We start from the raw sequence: 20,226 nt of genomic DNA, 5'->3' as shown, positions 1-20,226 counted from the left end.
CCCAGGACGCACTCTGGTCACCAACACCAAGTAAACAAGTTCAGAGACTCATTCAAATACAAGATGGCTACAGAATAGCAAACCGATGCGAGGCCCCGAGAATATGGATAGAATTTTGTTCTTCTGAGGAACTTGTCCAGAAGTCAAGATTGACAGCAGCTTGTAGTGTGGTCCGTAAGCGATGAGCAGCGGTAAGGAGCCGGTGGCGGAGGAAGGGGTGATTAACTCCACCCAGAGCGGATCAAGGAGGGAGCAGGCCATGTTTAAGCAAGACCTAGAGGTTGCAAATGATTTTGCCAAAGGGAGACAGTGAATAGATGGAATGTATAACACTGAGGAAGAGCAGGCAGCGGGTACAGACCTCCCAGGAGGGCTGCCGGGCTCCCCAGAGCTCAAGTGGAGTGGTGCAAAGAGGTGAGAGGGAAAGGCAGGCTGTGGTCAAATTAGGAAAGTCACGGGACACCGTAACTTTATCTCCAGAGTAAACAAGGAATGCTTTAGACACTTTTGAACTATCATAAGCCATTCATTTTTCCATAAATTGGTTTATTTTTAGCCCATTTCTCCTTCAGAAACAGTAAAACCTTTAGAGAAATGGGAGGATTCTCAGGGACAGGCCCCGATAATATACGAACCTTACTTCCCGTTGGCTGTGAACTTTGGAGAGAGCCGTGAACCTCACCTTACACCTCATACCTGTGGGATGAAGGCCAGCAAACAGGAACCCTCGGAGATCTCACCAGACACCCGCCAGACCTGAAGTCCCTAAAAAGGGACAAGTGCCCCACAACTTGCTTTGCTGTCAAAATATTTAGAAGAAGCATATTTAAATCACAGACGGAACAATGGGACTAGCTCAGAAGTAAACGATCAGGCTGCCGAAAAAGGCCAAACCATAAACATTTAGTCTAAACTGTAGCTGCCTCTCCTTTGGGGCCAAGAGGGCTTGAAAGAAAAGCAGAGTTCTATAAAATGCGATACGCCTGGATTTTCTTACACCCGTGGCATGGTAATTAAGACACCAATTATTAGACTTTTTAAAAGCCCATCCCTGGAAGAGGCTAGGGGAGGCTCTTGGCGTTTTTCTAAATGCACTTTGCCGCGTAAAAGTAGTACATGATTTCTGAAACAAGGAAGGAAAAGGAGGTGGAGCCCCTCGCTCTTGCCTCATCACTGGGTAGACCCCCTCCCCGCTTCCTCCAGGCACTTTGCTTAGCTTTTTGGGGATTATCTGTGTGGGTTTAATCAAGCTTTACTTAACTAGTTAACATGGTTAAGCCTTCAAGGGAAGAAAGGAATCGAAGTGTTCCTGATTGAGCTTGTAGGGAGAGGACAAAAAAGCCTAGGCTCAAAAAAAAAAAAAAAAAAAAAAAAAAAAAAAAAGCCTAGGCTCTTCAATTCTTTCTGAAACGTAAGAAGGATTTGATTTCTAACTCATAAGTACATGCTGATCAGAAACTTCCTCTGAATATAAAAAAATGATTCCCAATTTTTTTCTGACATTCCAATGACTAAAGTTGAGCCTTTCCTTAGAAAATACCATTGAAATGAGCACATGACCACTAACCACGATAGTGAAGGGGTAAACAATAATTTATTTATAAGTGCTGGTAAATTAATTAATAAATGTGTCTGTGGCTTAGATTTTTCTTATTATCAGTGAGGGTATGTGGGTGGGCAGGTGTGTAGTGAGAGTGTGGGCTTGCTCATGCAATAGTGCAAGTGTAGAAGACTTGCGACCCTTCCACATCACGTCTCTCCTTCCACAGAGGGATCTGGGACTCGACGCAGGTCACCAAGTTTGGGCAGCAAGCGTTTCTACATATGGAGCCATCTCGGTGGCCCTGTTTATGATACCTCTGTGATGCCAAAGAACCAACTGGATGATCTTTACCTGAACGGGCTAGAGAGAAGGCAGGAAGATGCTCTGTAAGAACTTGAGAACGCTTGCATTTTCAACAGGTGTAGTTCATAAATTCAAATAAAGAAACCCAGTACTTTTTTTTTCATTGCAGATGTTTTTAATAAAGTTGGATTAAAACAGAAGGGGACAAAAAGCTATATTTAAAAAAAAAAAAGGTAGAGGTTTTAGAGATGCAATGTCTTAAGCAGGATGAAGGATCAAAAGTTTCATCGTATTGTACTTTAATTCAATACAATTCAGGAGATGGGATGTTGTTTGGGGAGATGACATGAGCCCTCCATTATACTGACCAGCTGCTACATGTTACTTATCCACAAGGAAACCTCTGGGCTTGCAGAGGACTGAGGACCCCTAAAGCCAATGTCACTCGATGTCAGAAAGCCGAGACAGAACGCCCCTGAGTTCCCGCACAGGTTACATAGCTCTGAGCTAAAAGCCTCTACCCCCACCCCACTCTTCCCACACAGTCCCAGAATCTTGACTATGTCTTTAAGAAGCCCTCTTTATCTCTTGGGTCCTCAACATCTCCGCCTATAAAATAGGAAGGTGATTTACCCCCTTCCTTCTCCTCCAGAAGACTCCAGGAAGACCCTGTCTGCAAGGCAGGTGGTAAAATTCAATCTGAATACACCCTGGATCTAGTTTCTGAGACCTGAAACCCTTTGACAGTCCTGTCCTTCAGACCATCCACTTTGGTCACTTATTTCCAGTCCCCAACCTTCATCTCAAACTCATTCCAGACCGAAGAGTTGTGACCAAGCATGAGATTGGTTCCGGCTGCCTCTACATTTTCTTTTGCTTTGTTTCTCAAGCCAGTGGTGGGTTTTGACGTGGGTATCATTTTATGTTGAAAGCCATCTCACTGCTCCGTAGACGTCTGAGACAGAAGATTAAAGCCTCGTGAAACAGCGTCTGTCACATATTCATACACACGCACACACGCACACACCCCCTGCACTCAGGGGCTCGTCAAATGTGCATGTCCCTCACGTTTCCACCGTGCTTGAGCAATGAACCATTTAACCAAACCGGAAACAAAGCCCGCTGGCTGGCTTCAGAAATCTTTTCAACACCATTGCCAGCTTTATTAATGCTCTGTAGTTACTTTGGGGAAAGTTATTTCTTCGGAATTCACTGATGTAAATCTTGTATTGATTTTCTCCTGGAGTACAAAAGCATCGATTGCTCTCTCTTTTAGTTTTAGAGGAGACTTACATAAAGAAAACACAAAGCTACAAAGTGAGACTCAATTCTTTCCTTGCCCCCATGTGCTAATCCTATTCTTTAAGAATAACCATCACCTGGATTCACTCCGCCTCTCTACCCAACTAACTTTATGCTCTTTCTCTCTCTCAAAAAAAAAAAAAAAATCCATGCACACATACACATTGATGGGGAATCTCAGCCAATCACATTCAGCTTTGGGCATGTTCCCCTTGGGCCAAAATAAACATATAAAAACATCCATGTGCTTTTGTTTCCCTCTCTTTGTTTTCCTGCGGAGGAGGGAAAAGAAATGATAAAATTAAATTGTATAAAAATAAAAGGAAAAAGAGAGACAGAAGACTAAATCACAAAGAGCCAAGTCGCAAGGGAAAAATATTTTTTGCTCACACAGGTGTATTGTGTGCTGTGTGTCCCCACCCCATGCCTTGTTCCCCCTCCTGACCCCAAATAAATAGGAAATACTAAAAAAAAAAAGAATAACCATCACCGCAAATGACTTCTCATTGTGGTCGGAGGAATTACCCAGAAGTTCTTCCTTGCTCACGAAATGATCCTTACATAGAGACATAAAGCAGGGGCGTTGGGTCTGATAGCCTAGACCTCCATCTTGATGTAACCTAGAGTCAAGCTCTGATTTCGCCACCCTGGAGTCTTTCTTCTCTGATGTGTGGTGTGTGTGTAGTGTGTGATACGTGTATGTGTGGTGTGTGTATGGTGTGTGTGTATGGTGTGTGTGTGTATGTGGTGTGTGTATGTGTGGTGTGTGTGGTATTGTGTGTGTTGTGTGTGTATGGTATGTGTGTGTATGTGGTGTGTGTGTATGGTATATGGTGTGTGTGTGTATGGTATGTGTGTGTGGTGTGTGTAGTGTGGTGTGTGTGTATGTGGTGATGTGGTGTGGTGTGTGTGTGGTATGTGTGTGGTGTGTGTGGTGTGTGTATTGTGGTGTGTGTGGTGTGTGTGGTGTGCAGTATGGTATGTGTGTGGTATGTGTAGTGTGGTGTGTGTGTGCAGTATGGTATGTGTGTGGTGTGTGCACTATTGTGTATATGTGTGTGTGTGGTATGGTATATATATGTGTATGCAGTGTGTGTATGGGGTGGGGGCTGTCTGTGTGTGGGTGTGTGCATACATGCATGTGACCATGCCTGTGGAGACCAAATTGACATCAAGTGGCTTTCTCAGTGGCTTTCTACACATTTTTGAGACAAGCGAATCTCACTGAACTTGGTATTTGATAATTCAGTTTAACTGACCAGCTGGTAAGCTCCAGGGATCCCCTTCCACCAATCCCCAGGGCTAAAGTTATCCATGCATGACACTGCACATGGCTTTTTCAAGGATGCTAAGGATCCTACCCCAGGTCTCCACATTGATACACCAAGCACTTTGCTGATGGAACCATCTCCCCAGCCTCCTGCTAGTCTTGAGAACCTGAAGTCACCATGCTGTAGAGCTTTCAAGATCTGCTTGTTTTGTTTGTTTGCTGTTTTGTCTTTCAATGTATTTAGAATCTTCTAGCATCTAGTCCTCAAATGCCAACTCACTTCTGGTCTTTCGGGCATGTTCTTCCATTTCTTCCACAGGCCAAAATGTCACCAAGCCGGGGAGCAGTCCTCACTCCCCTGGTTTGTGACCTCCTAATGACCTTTCGGCTCTTTCATCTCAAGCACTGAATCTTCTGGGGAGCTCTTTTGGATCCCCATCCCAATATGCATCATCACGGCGTTGACACATGAATTATAGTCTTCCGTTTACTTTTCCATTTTCTCCTACGGGTCTCCTCAGAAGGGATTCAGTCTTCTTCTTCATCAGGCAATGTATCCGCCAGCAGGTCACCTGCCAGGTGAACAGAAGGGTGAGTGACAATGAGTGGTCACAGAGTTCCTTCTCAAAGTTGACCTGGGGCTTTGCATGGTCATGAGTCCAAATGAGGGGGAAACTCAAGAGAGATAAAAAAAAAAAAAAAGGGCAGGGTTGGATGGATTCAGTAGCTGGAACCCGTGAATCACTACGCCCACCTGAAATTGGGTCAGTTTCCAGCTGATGTCTCACTGCTGAGCTCCCGTCTCCTTGTTATCTTGAGCTCTGGGAGGATAAGAAAGACTAGACATTATCACAATAAACATCCATCCAAGGCAACAGGAGGACAGTGCTGCTGGGGTGGCTTGGCGGGAGGGGGGGGGGGCGGAATGAGCCCAGGTTGAGGTAAGGTATCTGTGTGCCTGTTTCAAGAAGAAGATGCGTGGGGCCTCCTGGGGCAGCTCACACCAGGAGCTGGTTTTCGAAGCCTGAAGAGCCCCGGGTTGGGAAGGAGGGCAGAAGGACAGCAGTGTGCATTCATGCATGTGTGTCTGGAAAGAGGTTTTCTACACAGCGTGTGCTTGTGTCTATACACATGATACAGGTGTTTGCTCTAACGTGTTCGCACTTATTATTGTCACATGCGTTGGGACGTCCAATTGCCCTGCAGTGTTTGTGCATCTCCAGGAGTATGTACCGTGGAAATCCGCAGGGGTCTTCAGCAGGGAGTGGATTGTAAGTCCTAAAGCATTTGGAGTTTAAATCTATATTAATTTGATAACAGCTGTCTTTCACAGACTACTTGCTGGCCTAGCAATAAGGGCCGTAGCATTACATCCATTTTCCTTTTAAAATACTAAGTCACATATGATAAAAAAAAAAAAAATCCAGAGCTTAGAACCAAATACTGCTTGGTTTTAAAAGTATATGACGGGTTGCCGGGTTTCCTTCCCACAGAAAAACTTCGAATTTCTCCTGACTTCAGACATCAGCCTAAGAAACTTAAGGCCAAGCCTGCCCACCCAGGAGAGCTAGCGCAAAGCCCCAAGGCAGCAAAGCGAAGGGCAGAGACATGCCTGCCGGCATCACCCCCACCCACCAACCCCCAGGCCCCCCACATCAGGGCAGGCTAAACATGCAGAGGCTCCTGTCTCCAGGGTGGAGAGAGGCGCCCTCGTTAAAACTCAGATAAACAGTTTATCAGGAGATGAATGAGCCACCGGGCTCCAGAGACGTCTCCCCTTCACCAGCGTGGAGCCAGATGAGGAGGGGGGCCAGTGACTGAGGGAGCCAAGGGGCTGTCGGGCTGGAGCGGGCCAGTCAATGCTCCTTTCCTCCTTTGGCCTTAAACATTTTCTCTATTTTGGGAAGTGTATCTCAAACGTATGTGCCTGCTGTGTCAGCCCAGCCCAGCCCACATCTCGAAGTCATCCCCTCCTCTGGCTCCTCTTTCTCTCCCACTTTCTCCTGCTTTGCAACTTCGCTCCTCTAACCAGACCCATCTGCAGTCGGACACACATGATTATAATGTCCCGAGAAGTTAAGTGGCATCCCTCAGCTTTCACTGGGGGTGGGGAGCTGACACACATGTAGCCAGGACTGGCCCAGCGCCCAGAAGACCACAGGAACACACTGCTCTATCTGCGTGGGAAGAAGAAGGTGGGTTATGATATCTGTACCTTCATCTCCTCCTATCAATCAAGAGAAGAAAAAGACAAGCATCTTAGCCCTCTAACCCTCTCTGTCTGTGAAAATGGGTCAGATGCTACACTTAGTGGGGTAGAATCCAAAGGTGACAATTGTCATAGACCTGGGATGGTGCTGGACATAAAAGGTGGCTTGTCCCCATGCCTTCTCCTCTATAGTCTCCTGGTCCTCTCATTTTTTGATGTCGTAGATTGCTGCAGAGAAGTTAAGTGATTGACCAAAGGTCACGTAGCAGATTTTCAGACATCAAATCCTATGTCCTTAGTGCATCTTCCCCAGCTGCCTCAGGCCTTCTCTTTCAGGACCAAATGGAAATAAGAAAGTAAGCATACATTTCCCCCAGCCTCCTCTTTCAGTGACATGGACCTGTTTGAGCAATGGTTTGAAAGAATCCTTCAGTCCTTTGCCAGGACATACACCTGTCCTGGGGACTGCCAAGGCAGACCCGTATTGTAGTTGTTGACTGGACTTCCTATAAAAAGCTACGGAGGCCCACAGCCCCAGCCAGTGCTGAGGATCGAGCGCAATGACAGCCTGGCCAGGAGCTCAGCTGACAGCCCTCCTCCCTGAGTACACACCCCACACCATAGCTTCCTTTCAGAGAAATACCTCTCCCTTTCTACGGGCTGGTCAAGCTCCATCTTCAAGCACCACAGAATCAACTAAATGGATCAACTATGGGGCACCCCAAGAAATTCTATTGCCTTTACTCCTGAAGGTTGGCAGTCATGAAGGGACAGCTCAGCCATACACAGTCAGAGCATCGGTGTTGGCATTGGCTTCCAGCACCCTTCTTACCCCTTCAGCCCTCTCTTGTTCCAGATAGAGGTGACTATTCATTGAGGGCAGCAGGACTCTCAAATGAACATTCATTGAAACACTACTCAGTATACACCCAGCCCTAAGCACCATGTTTATTGAGAGATTCTTTACCTGCTTTAGACAGTACCATTCTGACAGAGGTGTGGTATACTCACCCCACAGATGAGCAAGAAGCTGGCCAGTGTAAAGGTCACGCTGCTGATGAGTAAGTGGTTAAGAGTATTGGCTGTTCTTCCGGGGGACCTGTGTTCAATTCTCAGCATCCACCTGCTGGCTCACAACTGTCTCTACTTCAAATTCCAGGGGACCCAATGCCCTTTTCTGGCTTCTGTGGGCACACATGGTATACAGACATGCATGTAGGCAAAACTTCCATACATGCAAAATAGAATAATAATAAATTTAAAAACACAGGTGATTTAACATTTTTAAAAAAACACAGGTAATTTGAAGGAGAAAACAGCACAGTAAGTTGTCGCTAGTGGGAACTTAGACTGTCTCAGGAGGGCTGGACTGGAGTTGATCGTCTCAAGTCTTTACTGGAAAATTATTTTCTTAGTTAATTCACAGTAGTGGCAAAATTTCTCTGGAACATTTAATCTTCATCAGACAGCAAACTAATGCCAAACCACCAGAAAACATATCAAAAAGTAAAGTCTGGGAGACAGCCACATAATATTTGCAAACTGGACCGTTCTTTTTAATGTTTAAAAATTAGATTTATTCACTTAATTTTATGAGTGAGTATTTTTCCTTGCATATACGTCTGTGTACCACATGCATGTTTGGTGGCCACAGAGGTCAAAAAAAGGGGTGTCAAATGCCCTGGAACTAGAATTAGGGATGTCTGTGAGCCACCTTGTGGGTGCTGGGAACAGAACTGGGGTCCTCTGCAAAACTAGTCAGTGCTCTTAGCCACTGAGCCATCTCTCCAACCCTAAGAACTGGACCACTTTTGGGAAACCAATGACTGTTCATCAGTACTGTTGGTTTTAGAGATAGGTTGGCCCAGAACTCACCGTGTAGCCCTGGATGGACTCAAACTCATGATCCTCTTTCTTCATACCTGACTTCCCCCCCCCACACACACACACACAAGTGCTGGGATCACACCCATCCCAATAGGTCATTTTTGTTTCCAGCCGTTATCAAAGCAAGACCTCATTGTAGACACAACCCAGGGAGTCTGGTTCCACTAGGCCAGACTTCACAATTGAGGGAAGTGTTTGCACCTGGAGCTGGCCTTTCCTCTCTACTGCTGACGCCTCGCACAAAGGTCATACAACAAAGGGCTTCTCTCCTGAGAGGACTCAAAGGAAAACTGTATCTTTGGGGTGTTTGAGGCGTGACGCTGAGACCTCCTAACCCCCACTCCTGCTGAATTTCGGAGCTGTTTACTCCAAGTCTCCCTCCTCCACTTCCTTCCAGGCTCCAGCCACACCACCCTACAGGAATTGAGTTGGGTCTTGAACCAGTTCTTCATCCAAAGGAAAATGTGTGGGAGAGGTGTCACTTCAGCTCCCATTTCTCATCAAAGAGAGAGTACCTTCTTTTCGATAGGTAGTGTCCCTTTGATGGGAAAGAGGAGGTGAATTTGGAGTAGTGACCTAACTCAGTGTCTTAGAACTGCACGAGGGTAAAGCTCAAAAAGACAAGCTCACGGGTCATTAACCGAAAACTAGGGTCTACAGTCCGTCCACACAAGTGACTGGCCCAGAACTGGGGTCCCTTACTTCTAGGACACCCTGCTTTTCTAGTCACCTCTCTTTGCCCAATGAGGCCATTGACCCCAGCCAGATGATGCAAACCTACATTCTTGTGAAACCTGAGTACCTTGGAGAAAAATCTCAGGACGTCTGCTTACACTAAAGGCCTGGAGATTTTCAAGAAAACACCAATAAGCATAAAGTACCGGCCCATACACACAAAAATGGCACAGATGCAGAATTTGAAATTGAGGCAGGCAGAGTGGGCAGCCTACAAACCCACCCAACCTACACTCTACCCCCATACCAGCCCCAGGTGCAGAATCACAAATGACCAGCAGAGGGCGCGCCGCCCCCAGGGAGGCGAGAACTAGTTTTACCCAGCTGTGAGGGGTAGGGGAGCAGCGTGCTAGGAGGATGCACCCATATCTCTCTGCCACTCGCCGTGAGGACCAGGCCAAGGAGACCAGGCGAGAAGACCACCGCCCCCCCCCCGCGTGGGCCTGAGGGGCAGAGAAGCAGGAATGCTGCCTAGAAATTGCATCACATTGAGGCTGTGTGTGTGTGTGTGTGTGTGTGTGTGTGTGTGTGTGTGTGTTGGGGGAGGGGATTTGAACCAAGCCCGAGAGAGGGGAAAAAAGAGACGCACCAAGGAAAATGTTCCATGCACATGGAGAAATTTCTTGCTCGGAACTGCATTAAGAAACGGAACCCCCCACCCTCCTAGACATCTCCCCGCTGCTTCCCTCCCAGTGCAAAGCCCTCAGCTCCTGAAAGTCCCCCCAGCCCCACCTCGACAACCCTACAACTCCAGCCCTGCACCCTCCAGCCTGGCTCCAGCGCCACCGAGAGCTTTCCCCAGGACTGGCCCTGGCGGGGCGCCTAGAGCCCCATTGCATTGCTCCTGGAGAAAGGAGGGGGGCGGTGCATTTTGCAGTAGGAGGAGAACCGGGGTGGGGGGGGGAGAGAAAATTGCGCGGAGACCTGCCAAGCGCCACCGCCGCCGCCGCCACCGCCGCTGCCGCGCCGCCGCCGCCTGTGAGCTCCGGCGGGCAGCCTGACTGTCGGCTTCCCGGGGCATCTGGGTCCGGCGGGGCACAGCCCTGGGCGCTGCCGGAGCCGCCACCGCCACCGCCGCCGCCTTCGCGGCCAGTGCAGTCGCTTTCCCCCCCGAGCCCGTGCGGCTCTGGCTCCTCGCGGGTGGAGGAGTGGGGGGTGGGGTTGTTGTTTGGGGGGAAGAAGGGGGAGGGGGCAACGCGGAGAGAGTCAGTGGTTTCCATGGTGATGGAGCTGAAAGTGCAGGAAATTTAAAGGCTTGGACCCTGCGAGACAGACAAACCGGTGCCAACGTGCGCGGACGCCGCCGCCGCCGCCGCCACCGCCGCCGCTGGAGTCCGCCGGGCAGAGCCGGCTGCGCAGCCCGGAGCAGGCGGAGGGAAGTAGCCCAGGACCCGCTCGACCCGCGGCGCCGCACAGTGAGGCAGGACGCCGAGCGGCCGGAGAAGGAGGAGGGAACAGGCTCGTCCACGCGCCCTGCGCCGCCAGCCGCCCGGGAGAGCAGCGAGGAGCCGGCGCCCCCAGCGCCCCACGGTCGCGCTGGAGTAATCTCGGATGCCCGGCCGCAGCCGCCTTCCCAAGTAGAGCGGCGGAGGGGAGTTGCGGCCAACTCGTGCGCTTCTTCTGCGCCACGGCGGGAGCCGGCGCTGCGCGAAACGCTCTCCTCGCGGCTCATGCTGCCCGCCCTGCGCCTGCCCAGCCTTGGGTGAGCCGCCTCCGGAGGGACCGGGGAGCGCGGCAGCGCCGCGGGCTCGGCGTGTTCTCCTCCGGGGACGCGGGACGAAGAGGCAGCCCCGGGGCGCGCACGGGAGGCATGGAGCGCTGCCCCAGTCTGGGGGTCACCCTCTACGCCCTGGTGGTGGTCCTGGGACTGCGGGCAGCACCGGCCGGCGGCCAGCACTATCTGCACATCCGCCCGGCGCCCAGCGACAACCTGCCCCTGGTGGACCTCATCGAACACCCAGACCCTATCTTTGACCCTAAGGAGAAGGATCTGAACGAGACGCTGCTGCGCTCGCTGCTCGGGGGCCACTACGACCCGGGCTTCATGGCCACTTCGCCCCCCGAGGACCGGCCCGGAGGGGGCGGGGGACCGGCTGGGGGTGCCGAGGACCTGGCGGAGCTGGACCAGCTGCTGCGGCAGAGGCCGTCGGGGGCCATGCCGAGCGAGATCAAAGGGCTGGAGTTCTCCGAGGGCTTGGCCCAAGGCAAGAAGCAACGCCTGAGCAAGAAGCTGAGGAGGAAGTTACAGATGTGGCTGTGGTCACAGACCTTCTGCCCGGTGCTGTACGCGTGGAACGACCTGGGTAGCCGCTTTTGGCCGCGCTACGTGAAGGTGGGCAGCTGCTTCAGCAAGCGCTCGTGCTCTGTGCCCGAGGGCATGGTGTGTAAGCCGTCCAAGTCTGTGCACCTCACGGTGCTGCGGTGGCGCTGTCAGCGGCGCGGGGGTCAGCGCTGCGGCTGGATTCCCATCCAGTACCCCATCATTTCCGAGTGTAAGTGTTCCTGCTAGAACTCGGGGGCCCTCTGCCCCGCCCAGACACTTGATGGATCCCCACCAACGCCTCCACACCGCCTCCAACCAGTTCCACCACCCTCTAGCGAGGGTTTTCATTGAACTTTTTTTTTTCTTCTTGGCTACAGAGACCCGGCTTTCTGGTTCATGTAATGCACTGTTTAACTGTGTAGGAATGTATATGTGTGTGTATATACGGTCCCAGTTTTAATTTACTTATTAAAAGGTCAGTATTATACGTCAAAAGTTACCGGCTTCTACTGTATTTAAAAAAGAAAAGCAAGCAAAAAAAAAAAGAGCAGAGAAAAGACAGACTTATTCTGGCTGTCGGTAATAATGTTAACCTGCTATTTATATCCCAGTGCCCTTCGCATGGCGAAGCAGGGGGGGGAAAGTTATTTTTTCTTAAAAGTACAAAGAGATGGGGAACTTTTGTAGAAGGACTTTTTAAAATGCTATTTTCCATTCTTCGGAAAGTGTTTTGATTTTCCTTAGACCTCGAAGAAGCTATAGAGTTCAATGTTATTTTACAGTTATTGTAAATATAGAGGACAAATGGAATGACTAATCATTGTAAATTAAGAGTATCTGCTATTTATTCTTTATAATATCCCGTGTAGTAAATAAGAAAGAAGTGCAGAAAAGGATTAAAGAAAACCACTAAAACCTACTGGGCTCGACACTGATTCACTATGTTGGTGATTGATGGGGGCGGGCGGGGGGGGGAGGATACCGCCGCGCTTACTATTCCTATTGGGAGACAAGCTCATCGTTCGGAACTCCCCTCCTGTGGGGTGATGAAGGTGACTGTAAAATTTTCAGTGTGAGTGGGTGTTATTCTCAAACCCCATCTTTTAAGTATCATGTGGCCTCCACCGAGTCTCCCTGGGTACCCTCCCCCGTGACACCAAAGCTCAGGCCTGTAGTGACCTCGACACCCAGCCGGCCCCCTGGAGCTGACCCCGAGCTGGGCCGATGAGGGAGGGAGGAAGGGGGGCGGCTGCTTTGTCCAAGCTGACAGGCCCTTCACAATGGGGACACGTGTCTTTCACACCTTCCCTGGGGGCGGAGTGCCGCTGAAACTTGACCCCCGAGGAATGGGGGGGGGGATCAGAGCGCGCCCACCCAGATCCCGCCACCCCTCCCTCCTTGCACCCCCACCACAATATCCAGCCCCTGTTAACCCTTTGCATGCCCGGAAACTGAGGTGGTTAGTGCTAAAGCGACCCCTTGAATTCAACTACATACAACCTCAGGGATCCTGCTGGTTGGTCTGGGGCCCCCACGTCCCAATCCCACAGCTGACGTGGGAAAGATGATTTGGATAATTGACACTCACCTGGGCCTTCTCCAGGACCTAAGGAAGACTGGGGTCCCGAATTTCAGAGGGGTGTGAATTTGGGTACACTACCTCTGTGACCTGCAGTTGAAGAGGGGAACACGACCCTTCCCTGGACACTTAACTCCACTTGGGGGTTGAGAAGGGAGGAAAATTCAGAATGGGATCTTTGCGCTTTAGGATTAGATAGACGCAAAGTTACCTCTCAAAGATTCGGGCAATATCACTGCACCCCAACCCTGAAAACTCCAACTTCTTGGGACTAACTCTAGACTCGCTCGCGTGCATCCCTCCGCCTCAATCCCCAGGGTCGCCCATCCACACAGCTCCACGTGGGCCGGCTTCCTGACACCGCTCCCCGCTCCTTTTATTTATCTTGGACTCCACAGTTCGCTCTCCTTTGCTCCCTTCCCCACCCCCTTGCCACCTCGTCGCGCCTCCCTCCGGGCCTCGGGTCCTCCGCCCCCCACCCCACCCCCCAGTCCAGAGTCGCTGCGAATCTATGCTAATTATTTCAAACCTGCGCCCGGGTCCCCAGCTCAGTCTCAAAGCCCCGGGCCCCGCCCTCCCTGTCCCTCCAGCCCGGCGCTTTCTTCCCTCCCGACGCAGCCTCGGTGGCTCCTCATTTCAATAGCCTGGCCCGGCAGCCGGAGCCCCCTCCCCGGCGCTGCCTCCGTCAGTCGTGGGACAGACGTTAGGGTATTCATTAACTGGGAGCCGAGGAATAACGGCATTATTCCCCCCAGAGAGGGCACCCTGCCCCCGCGACTATCTGAGGCTTCATTGTAAAAGGATTAAAAGTTAAAGACCTCCATCTTATGATTCTTTCATTTAATCTTTCTGGCGCCTGGGAGACATGCTCGATGGATGATGGCTTTTAAAATATTCCTAATGTCGGCTACCTTAAGACTCCAAGCCGGGCAAACAAACGTAATTTATTTCCAGAAGAAAGAGGATATTGAGATGTTTAAGTTTATGAACCGCCTTCCCCATGTATATTTGTTAAGTTCTGACAAATACCCAAATAACGTTAAAAATCAGCCATTCATCACTTATGAATTTATGCAAAACTTTCTGTGCCCCGGGCCAATATTTTTGTAGACAGAGTTTCACTTGCGAGGGGCGGAGGACGTGAGGAGGAGGGACGAGGAGGGGGCTTGGGGGGGGGGGCAAAGCAAGAATTTTCATGCCTGGTAAACACGCGAATTATGCGAAGAGAGTTATTCCCAGCTGGGCGGGCAGCCAAAACTCGGAGAGCGCGCGGAGGCCAGCGCCCCCACCCCCACGTTGGTAATGTCATTGGATTACAATGCGAGGTCTTCCCTCCGCAAAGCCCCCTCCTCCCGCCGCGGGCCCGCCCGCCCGCCCGCACCCCTCCTCCCCACCCCTGCCCACTTGGAAAACCCGCTCGCAGCCGGCGAGCTTCTCGGCTTTCAGAGCCAGGAGCCAGGGTGAGCTGGGAGGACCCTCGCTGCAGACGTGACGGACCACAGACCACCGCACTGACAGACCCGAAGGGCTGGCTCAGGGAGCCTCCGCGCTCAGAGAACCCTACAGGCCGCCGGCGGTCCCAGAAAAAGAAGGCAGGAGGCGCTGGTCCTGGAAAGAACATGTGTGCCTGATGATGCGCGGCCCTGGCCACTCTCTCTTCCTATTACGATTAGTATGGATACTAAAATACTAAGGGAAAGAACTGTAAGCAAAGAGGCAATGTCCCTGCAGTCACCTACTGCCTGTCTCCTAGGAGGAGGAAAACTGATCTAGGAGTCCTCTCTGAACTGATGCAGACAGTGCATCCCCCATGGAGGGACAGTGTCTTTTCCAGTGCAGATTTATGACTATTACAGACACATCGTCTGTGACAAACCCAGCACCCACAAAAGTGCAGAGGGTGGTCTGGATAACCCGGCACTCCCATCAGTAGTGTGAGAGGGTTCCCTCTCTTTTTCAATTTCTTCCCTTAGTTCCTGCCACCCTTTCAACACCTAGCCGCCATTTACACTCAAGGAAACTGAGGTCAAATGTCCACGGAAGGCCCCACGGCCCCCAGAGTCTGGGAACGGGATCTGGCTCCCTGTTGAGACAGAGAAGCCAGAGGTCCATTATCAGTCTTGCTTGAGACTCCTGGGAAAGGGGGTTGAAGCTTGGTGGCAGCTGCAGGAGGAAGCTGGCTGTGTATTAAGAGCTCTTAGCCATCCTAGAAGGGGACAGCAGGGGGAGGGCCCAGCCCATATTGGGATTTTGAAGGGGGTGATTCATCCTTTTTCTTTAATGCTCTTGGAATGTTAGGGCTGGAGGGGAGCTTAGATTCCAGGGCCCACCGTTCAATTTGCTGATGAGCAGCCGCTCTCCTCAGCAGCCGCATGCTGACATCATTTAGACTAATACCCTTGGCTTTGACCAGCCTCCTCCCTCTCTCTCTCTCTCTCTCTCTCTCTCTCTCTCTCTCTCTCTCTCTCTCTCTTCTTTCTTTTTCCTTGTTCTTTAAGAAAAGGTATTTGCGGGAAAGAGTTCCCAGCTGACACCATCCCAGAGGCTCCTCAAGCTGACAGGATGATCTGTTGTACCCATTCAGCAGCCATACACTAAGAGCTTGTCTTGTACCAAACAACTGAGCTAGACCCTTAGGGCCTGTTCTCACCTGAATCCAGTCATTTCCAAATAAGGGATGTGAAGCTCAGAGAGTTTAAACATCCTGCCCAAAGCTGCCCAGTGATACATTTATAGTTCAAAACCCAAATCACTGCCAAAGTCCATGCCTCTCCTCGAGAGTTCTTTCTTCCAAGGACCTGAACACCTACCTGTCTTGGGACGCAGTGTGTGCCATTCCACATACAGGTCAGCCTCAGTGCAGGCAGTTTGTGTATCCTTTTACACATCAGTTCCTCCCCATTTTCCCATCCCACACAGGGAGATGACCAGGCAATCGGGGATGAGAAGTGAGTGAGATTCAATGAAGTGGGAGAGGATTTAGACCGTCAAGTGGAAAGACCAGAGAAAGGAAGGTTCACAGCTGCCTGGACAGCCAGGGAAGGTGTTTGGCTAAAGTCTCAGGAAGCAAGTGGAAAGTCAACCCTCTGCACAGGGTTGGGAGAGAAAGGGGCATTTGGACTGAGAGAAAAGAATACATAAGTAAAGGAATAGTGTTGGAGAAATATTTGTGTGTTTGGGAAACAGCTCAAACTTTAGCATAGGCTGGATTCCTGCCGAGAAAGCAAGCAAGAAAGTCAGAAGAGCAGGCTGGAGCCAGATGAGGGAGGATTGTGAATGCCAGCTACAAGCCCCAAGCCTTATTTCTCAAGCAATAGGGAGAGCCCTTGAATAGAGCAGAGAGACCACTTGGACCCCACAGCAAGAGGAATCATTTATTCATTGAATCAACATTTGGGGAACACTATTCTGGCTATGTATTAGTATATACAACAAGCAACGTCAAAATCGAAGTCTTAACCATTTAGCTGTGCTCATGATTCTATGGGAGAGCTCAACCACTGTACACACGTTGTCAACTGAGCACTGACAGACTGACTCGCAAAAGGGCAATTAAGCACACGGCTGTGAGCCAGCTCCACCAGCATGCTAAGCAGACCCCCACATTGGCTTCTCCATGTGCTTTGGCTTTTCTCACAGCATAATGGCTTCAGGACAGCTGGACACACTTGGCAGCTCATGGCTCTGAGAGAAAGTGTCTCCAGAGGATCAGATGGTGACTGCAAGGCATCCTCTGACAGTCATGAAAGTCTTGTGACACCACTTCAGCTTCATCTACTGGTTAGGCAAGTCTCTCGGGCCAGCCCAGATGCAAGGGGAAGGACACCAACCAACCGTTACCTCTCCACGGAGGAGCAGGGACAAATTGTGGTTGTGGTAAGCCACTCTTGTTAAACACTGCCCTAGGCAAGAGCTGTTGAGTTTCCCCAGACCCAAACACACACACACAAAAAAAAGAGTCGTTTCTAATTGAAGTCTGGCACCATGTGCCAAGAGGGATAGGAGACGGCAACAGTGGCTGCTGGAAGACTGGCTATGGAGGACCTTGCGGAAGCCCATGCTTGAGGAGCATCGGGCCAACGAATCCAGACCTTGTTGGCCAGAAGGCTGGAGAGGACTTGGTGACTGATGGCTGAAGACCTGATGACCATGTCTAGGTGGTTGCTGATGGTCCAGCCTGCAAGGGACCAGGCACAAGAGGGGATCTCAGAGGCTTGCACTCGGGTCCTCATTTGCCCGGTTCCATTCTGTGACCAACACATGGCACTGAGAAGTTGGTCATTTAACACTAGGCAGAAGGAAATGAATAGCGGTCCTCCATAGGATGCCACGGTGAGTCATTCAGCCAGGGATTGAGGTAGGAAGCATCTTTTGGATTTCCACTTGCAGGAAACGAAGGAAGAGGTCAAAGTGATGAATGGAAGACATGGAGACAGTCCTGTGAGTAGAAGGAAGAGTGCTCTTAAAGACCCTTGTCCAATCCAAGAGGTGAGGATAGCACGGCCGCCAAGTATACTATGAATATAACCCAATAGGAAATGGTAAAGTTACTTAGCATACTGAGTCCTATTTGGAAGGGTGGTACATAGTTCTCAAGCACAGACTTCATATAGGACAACATTGTATCACAGTATCAGAAGGTTAGCCTCCTGGGAAAAGCAAGCAGAACCCTACATTTTTGATAAAGTAATGATTTTCTGGCATTTGACCACAGAGCCTACCTCTCCTTGTTGGGTGTGTCAGTCATTTTAGTGTCTACTGAGACTATTGTAAGCATTTACAGTCGGGGCCTTTTTATTAAAGGGGACTGAAATTCGAAAGTATTTTTATTCTTTTGAAATTAGGTGGAGAGAAGGAAACCATACATAGGCGTTGGAAAGGTTTTGAGGTAAACATTATAGAAGTACAGCAATAGCATCAGCTTTCTTTAATTCTTTTTTTTTTAAATTTATTTATTTATTGAGGATTTTCGCCTCCTCCCCGCATGTTGATGTGCATGTGCCATAGGATTGCAGTGCCTGAGGAGGCCAGTAGGAGGCATCAGATTCCCTGGAACCAGAGTTCCAGGCAATGGCGAGAAATCTGAAGCAGGTGCTGGGAACCAACCCATTCTGCTGCAAGAGCAGCCAGTGCTCTCGATCACCAAGCCAGCTCTCCAGTCCCACGGTGTTAGAATTTCAAACTTTCAAATTTATTTTAGGTGGAATGAGATAGAAGAGCTCCAGAGGACAGAAAACGGGTCTGACCCAGCTCAGAGCTTGACCCATAGCAGTGAACTGGGGTGACAATGCAAAGTCCCAAGATTCCAAGGAACCAGAGTGGCTGCCAGGGAGGTTGGGCAGCAGACAGGACACTTACTGAACTCTTCTCTGAGTGATGGAGGCGGTTGAGCTTGTGTCCTCTGTTCTGGAATATCTAGCTGCTGCTATGCCCTATAGCTAAGGTACAGAAGGCAACCCTCCATCAGCAGGCTGTGCAAAGCGACTAAGGAAGACGGTGGGCGTAGACCCCTGCTTGCAGCAAAGGCCCTGTAGTCATTGGCTTTGACCACTGCTTTCAGCCCCTGTTTCAAAAGACTCTTAACTGTTGTGGAATGTTTTCAGTGAAGGAAACAAAATTAGTCAGGCAAGGGAAACAGCCTTCCCCATTTTACAGATTTCCAAACCTAGGGCAACGGGAAGCAGAAGAGACTCCCCAGATCCAGCTGCCAGTTGAGGGTGAAGGCAGGAGTCCAGAGGGGCAAGGGCTCAGAGCAGGAGAGGCAAGGGTTCAGAGCTCCCTGAGTTTATAATTCTAACTGTGCTCTCTCCTTCCGGAGTCACCCCAGCTCCAATCCATTCTCCACGCTAGAGCCTGGGTGACCTTAAGACACGCATGTGGTCTTGTCACTCCCTGCTTGAAACCTCTCAGAGGCTTCCCATTGCTGTAGGATAAAGGGCAGATTTCTTCCCAGACTGAGCCCTCTCCTCCCTGGCTCTGGGTTCAATCTGTACAGGAGGATCCCTAGCCCCACAGCTTCCAGGGCCTTTGCACCTGCCATAGCTTCTTTCTGGGATGCCTTCCTATGCTACCGGTGTCCCTAAATGCCACTATCCTTCAGACCTCATTCTTGGGAGGGTGCAAATCAGGTCCCTGCTACTCCACACTGTCTCAACTGTCTGCTTTTTCTTCATAGGACACACCAGACTCTGTAGTTGGTACTGTCACATATAGTTAAACAGGATATGTTATGTGACTGCTCTCTTATGTGATTTTTTTTTACTATTGTGTTACCATCATAGAATGTACTTACACAAATCCAGGTTCAGCTGTATACACAGTCCTTTGACATTATATGTTGTCTTATACAAAGTTCATACTCAAGAATTATACAGTCAAAAAAAAAAGTCGTGGAGCTGGGAGGAGCTTGGAGGTGTATCTCACTTAGTGCAGTGTTAGCCTAGCATGTAAGAAGTCCAGAGTCCCCTAAACCATGCACAGTGGTACATGCCTGCAATTCCAGCACTTGGAGAGGTAGGAGGATCAAAAGTTCAAAGTTGGGGGCAAAGGAGATGGCTCAGAAGTTAAGACTAGATGTTGCTCTTGCTGAGGACCAGGGTTCAATTCCCAGCACTCTCATGGCGACTAGCAACAGTCTCTAACTAGGGTTCGAGGAGATTCAACACCCTCATGCAGGTTTCCATAGGTACTGTGTGCATGTGGTCAACAGATACAGATGCAGGCCAAACACCCACACACAAAAAAATAAAAATAAATAAATCTTTAAAGAAATTCAAGGGACTACTTGGCTACAAACAAAGGCTGAAGCCAGCCTGAGATATATAATACCCCCCTCTAAAAGAAGGAGGAAGAGGAGGAAGAACAGGAAAAGGATGTGGAGGAACATGATTGAGTTACAAAATATTCTCGTAATTTTTAAAATCAGTTTGTGATTTTTGTGCTGAGCTTTGCTGACAGCTATCCTGGAACACATGTGGCCCTCAGACTGCCTGTTAGGCACACCTGTTAGGTCTATCACTCCGCAGAGCCTCTTGGTACTGTTGAGGGAAATGGTAAATCCGAAATGGGCGAGTCTGTTACAGAGTACAGAGAGAGAGAGAGAGAGAGAGAGAGAGAGAGAGAGAGAGAGAGAGAG

At 50.0% G+C, this 20,226-nt stretch overlaps 1 protein-coding gene and 1 long non-coding RNA gene across 2 annotated transcripts; one reads left to right on the top strand and one right to left on the bottom strand.

Moving 5' to 3' along the window:
• Positions 1 to 4,239: 4,239 nt before the first annotated feature.
• LOC113456338 lies at positions 4,240 to 10,386 on the bottom strand. Its single transcript, XR_003377159.1, has 3 exons — positions 10,174 to 10,386; positions 5,173 to 5,239; positions 4,240 to 4,990 (listed from the first exon to the last, which is right to left on the bottom strand). It is a non-coding gene; the product is annotated as an uncharacterized LOC113456338 (long non-coding RNA).
• A 659-nt stretch (positions 10,387 to 11,045) lies between these two features.
• Nog (noggin) lies at positions 11,046 to 12,416 on the top strand. The gene has a single exon (XM_005350519.2). It carries the CDS (start codon positions 11,060 to 11,062, stop codon positions 11,756 to 11,758), a length of 699 nt encoding a protein of 232 aa, XP_005350576.1. The 5' UTR covers positions 11,046 to 11,059; the 3' UTR covers positions 11,759 to 12,416.
• The last annotated feature ends 7,810 nt before the right edge of the window (positions 12,417 to 20,226 follow it).

Source organism: Microtus ochrogaster, chromosome 7, assembly GCF_000317375.1.
Source record: "Microtus ochrogaster isolate Prairie Vole_2 chromosome 7, MicOch1.0, whole genome shotgun sequence".
NCBI classification, from domain to species: domain Eukaryota; kingdom Metazoa; phylum Chordata; class Mammalia; order Rodentia; family Cricetidae; genus Microtus; species Microtus ochrogaster.
The sequence above is the reverse complement of the archived record's forward strand: the minus strand, read 5'-3'. Positions and strand labels throughout refer to the sequence as shown.

What these genes read in the sequence shown, in the direction of transcription:
- Nog (XM_005350519.2), top strand. Translation starts at nt 11,060, where the DNA reads ATGGAGCGCTGCCCCAGTCTGGGGGTCACCCTCTACGCCCTGGTGGTG.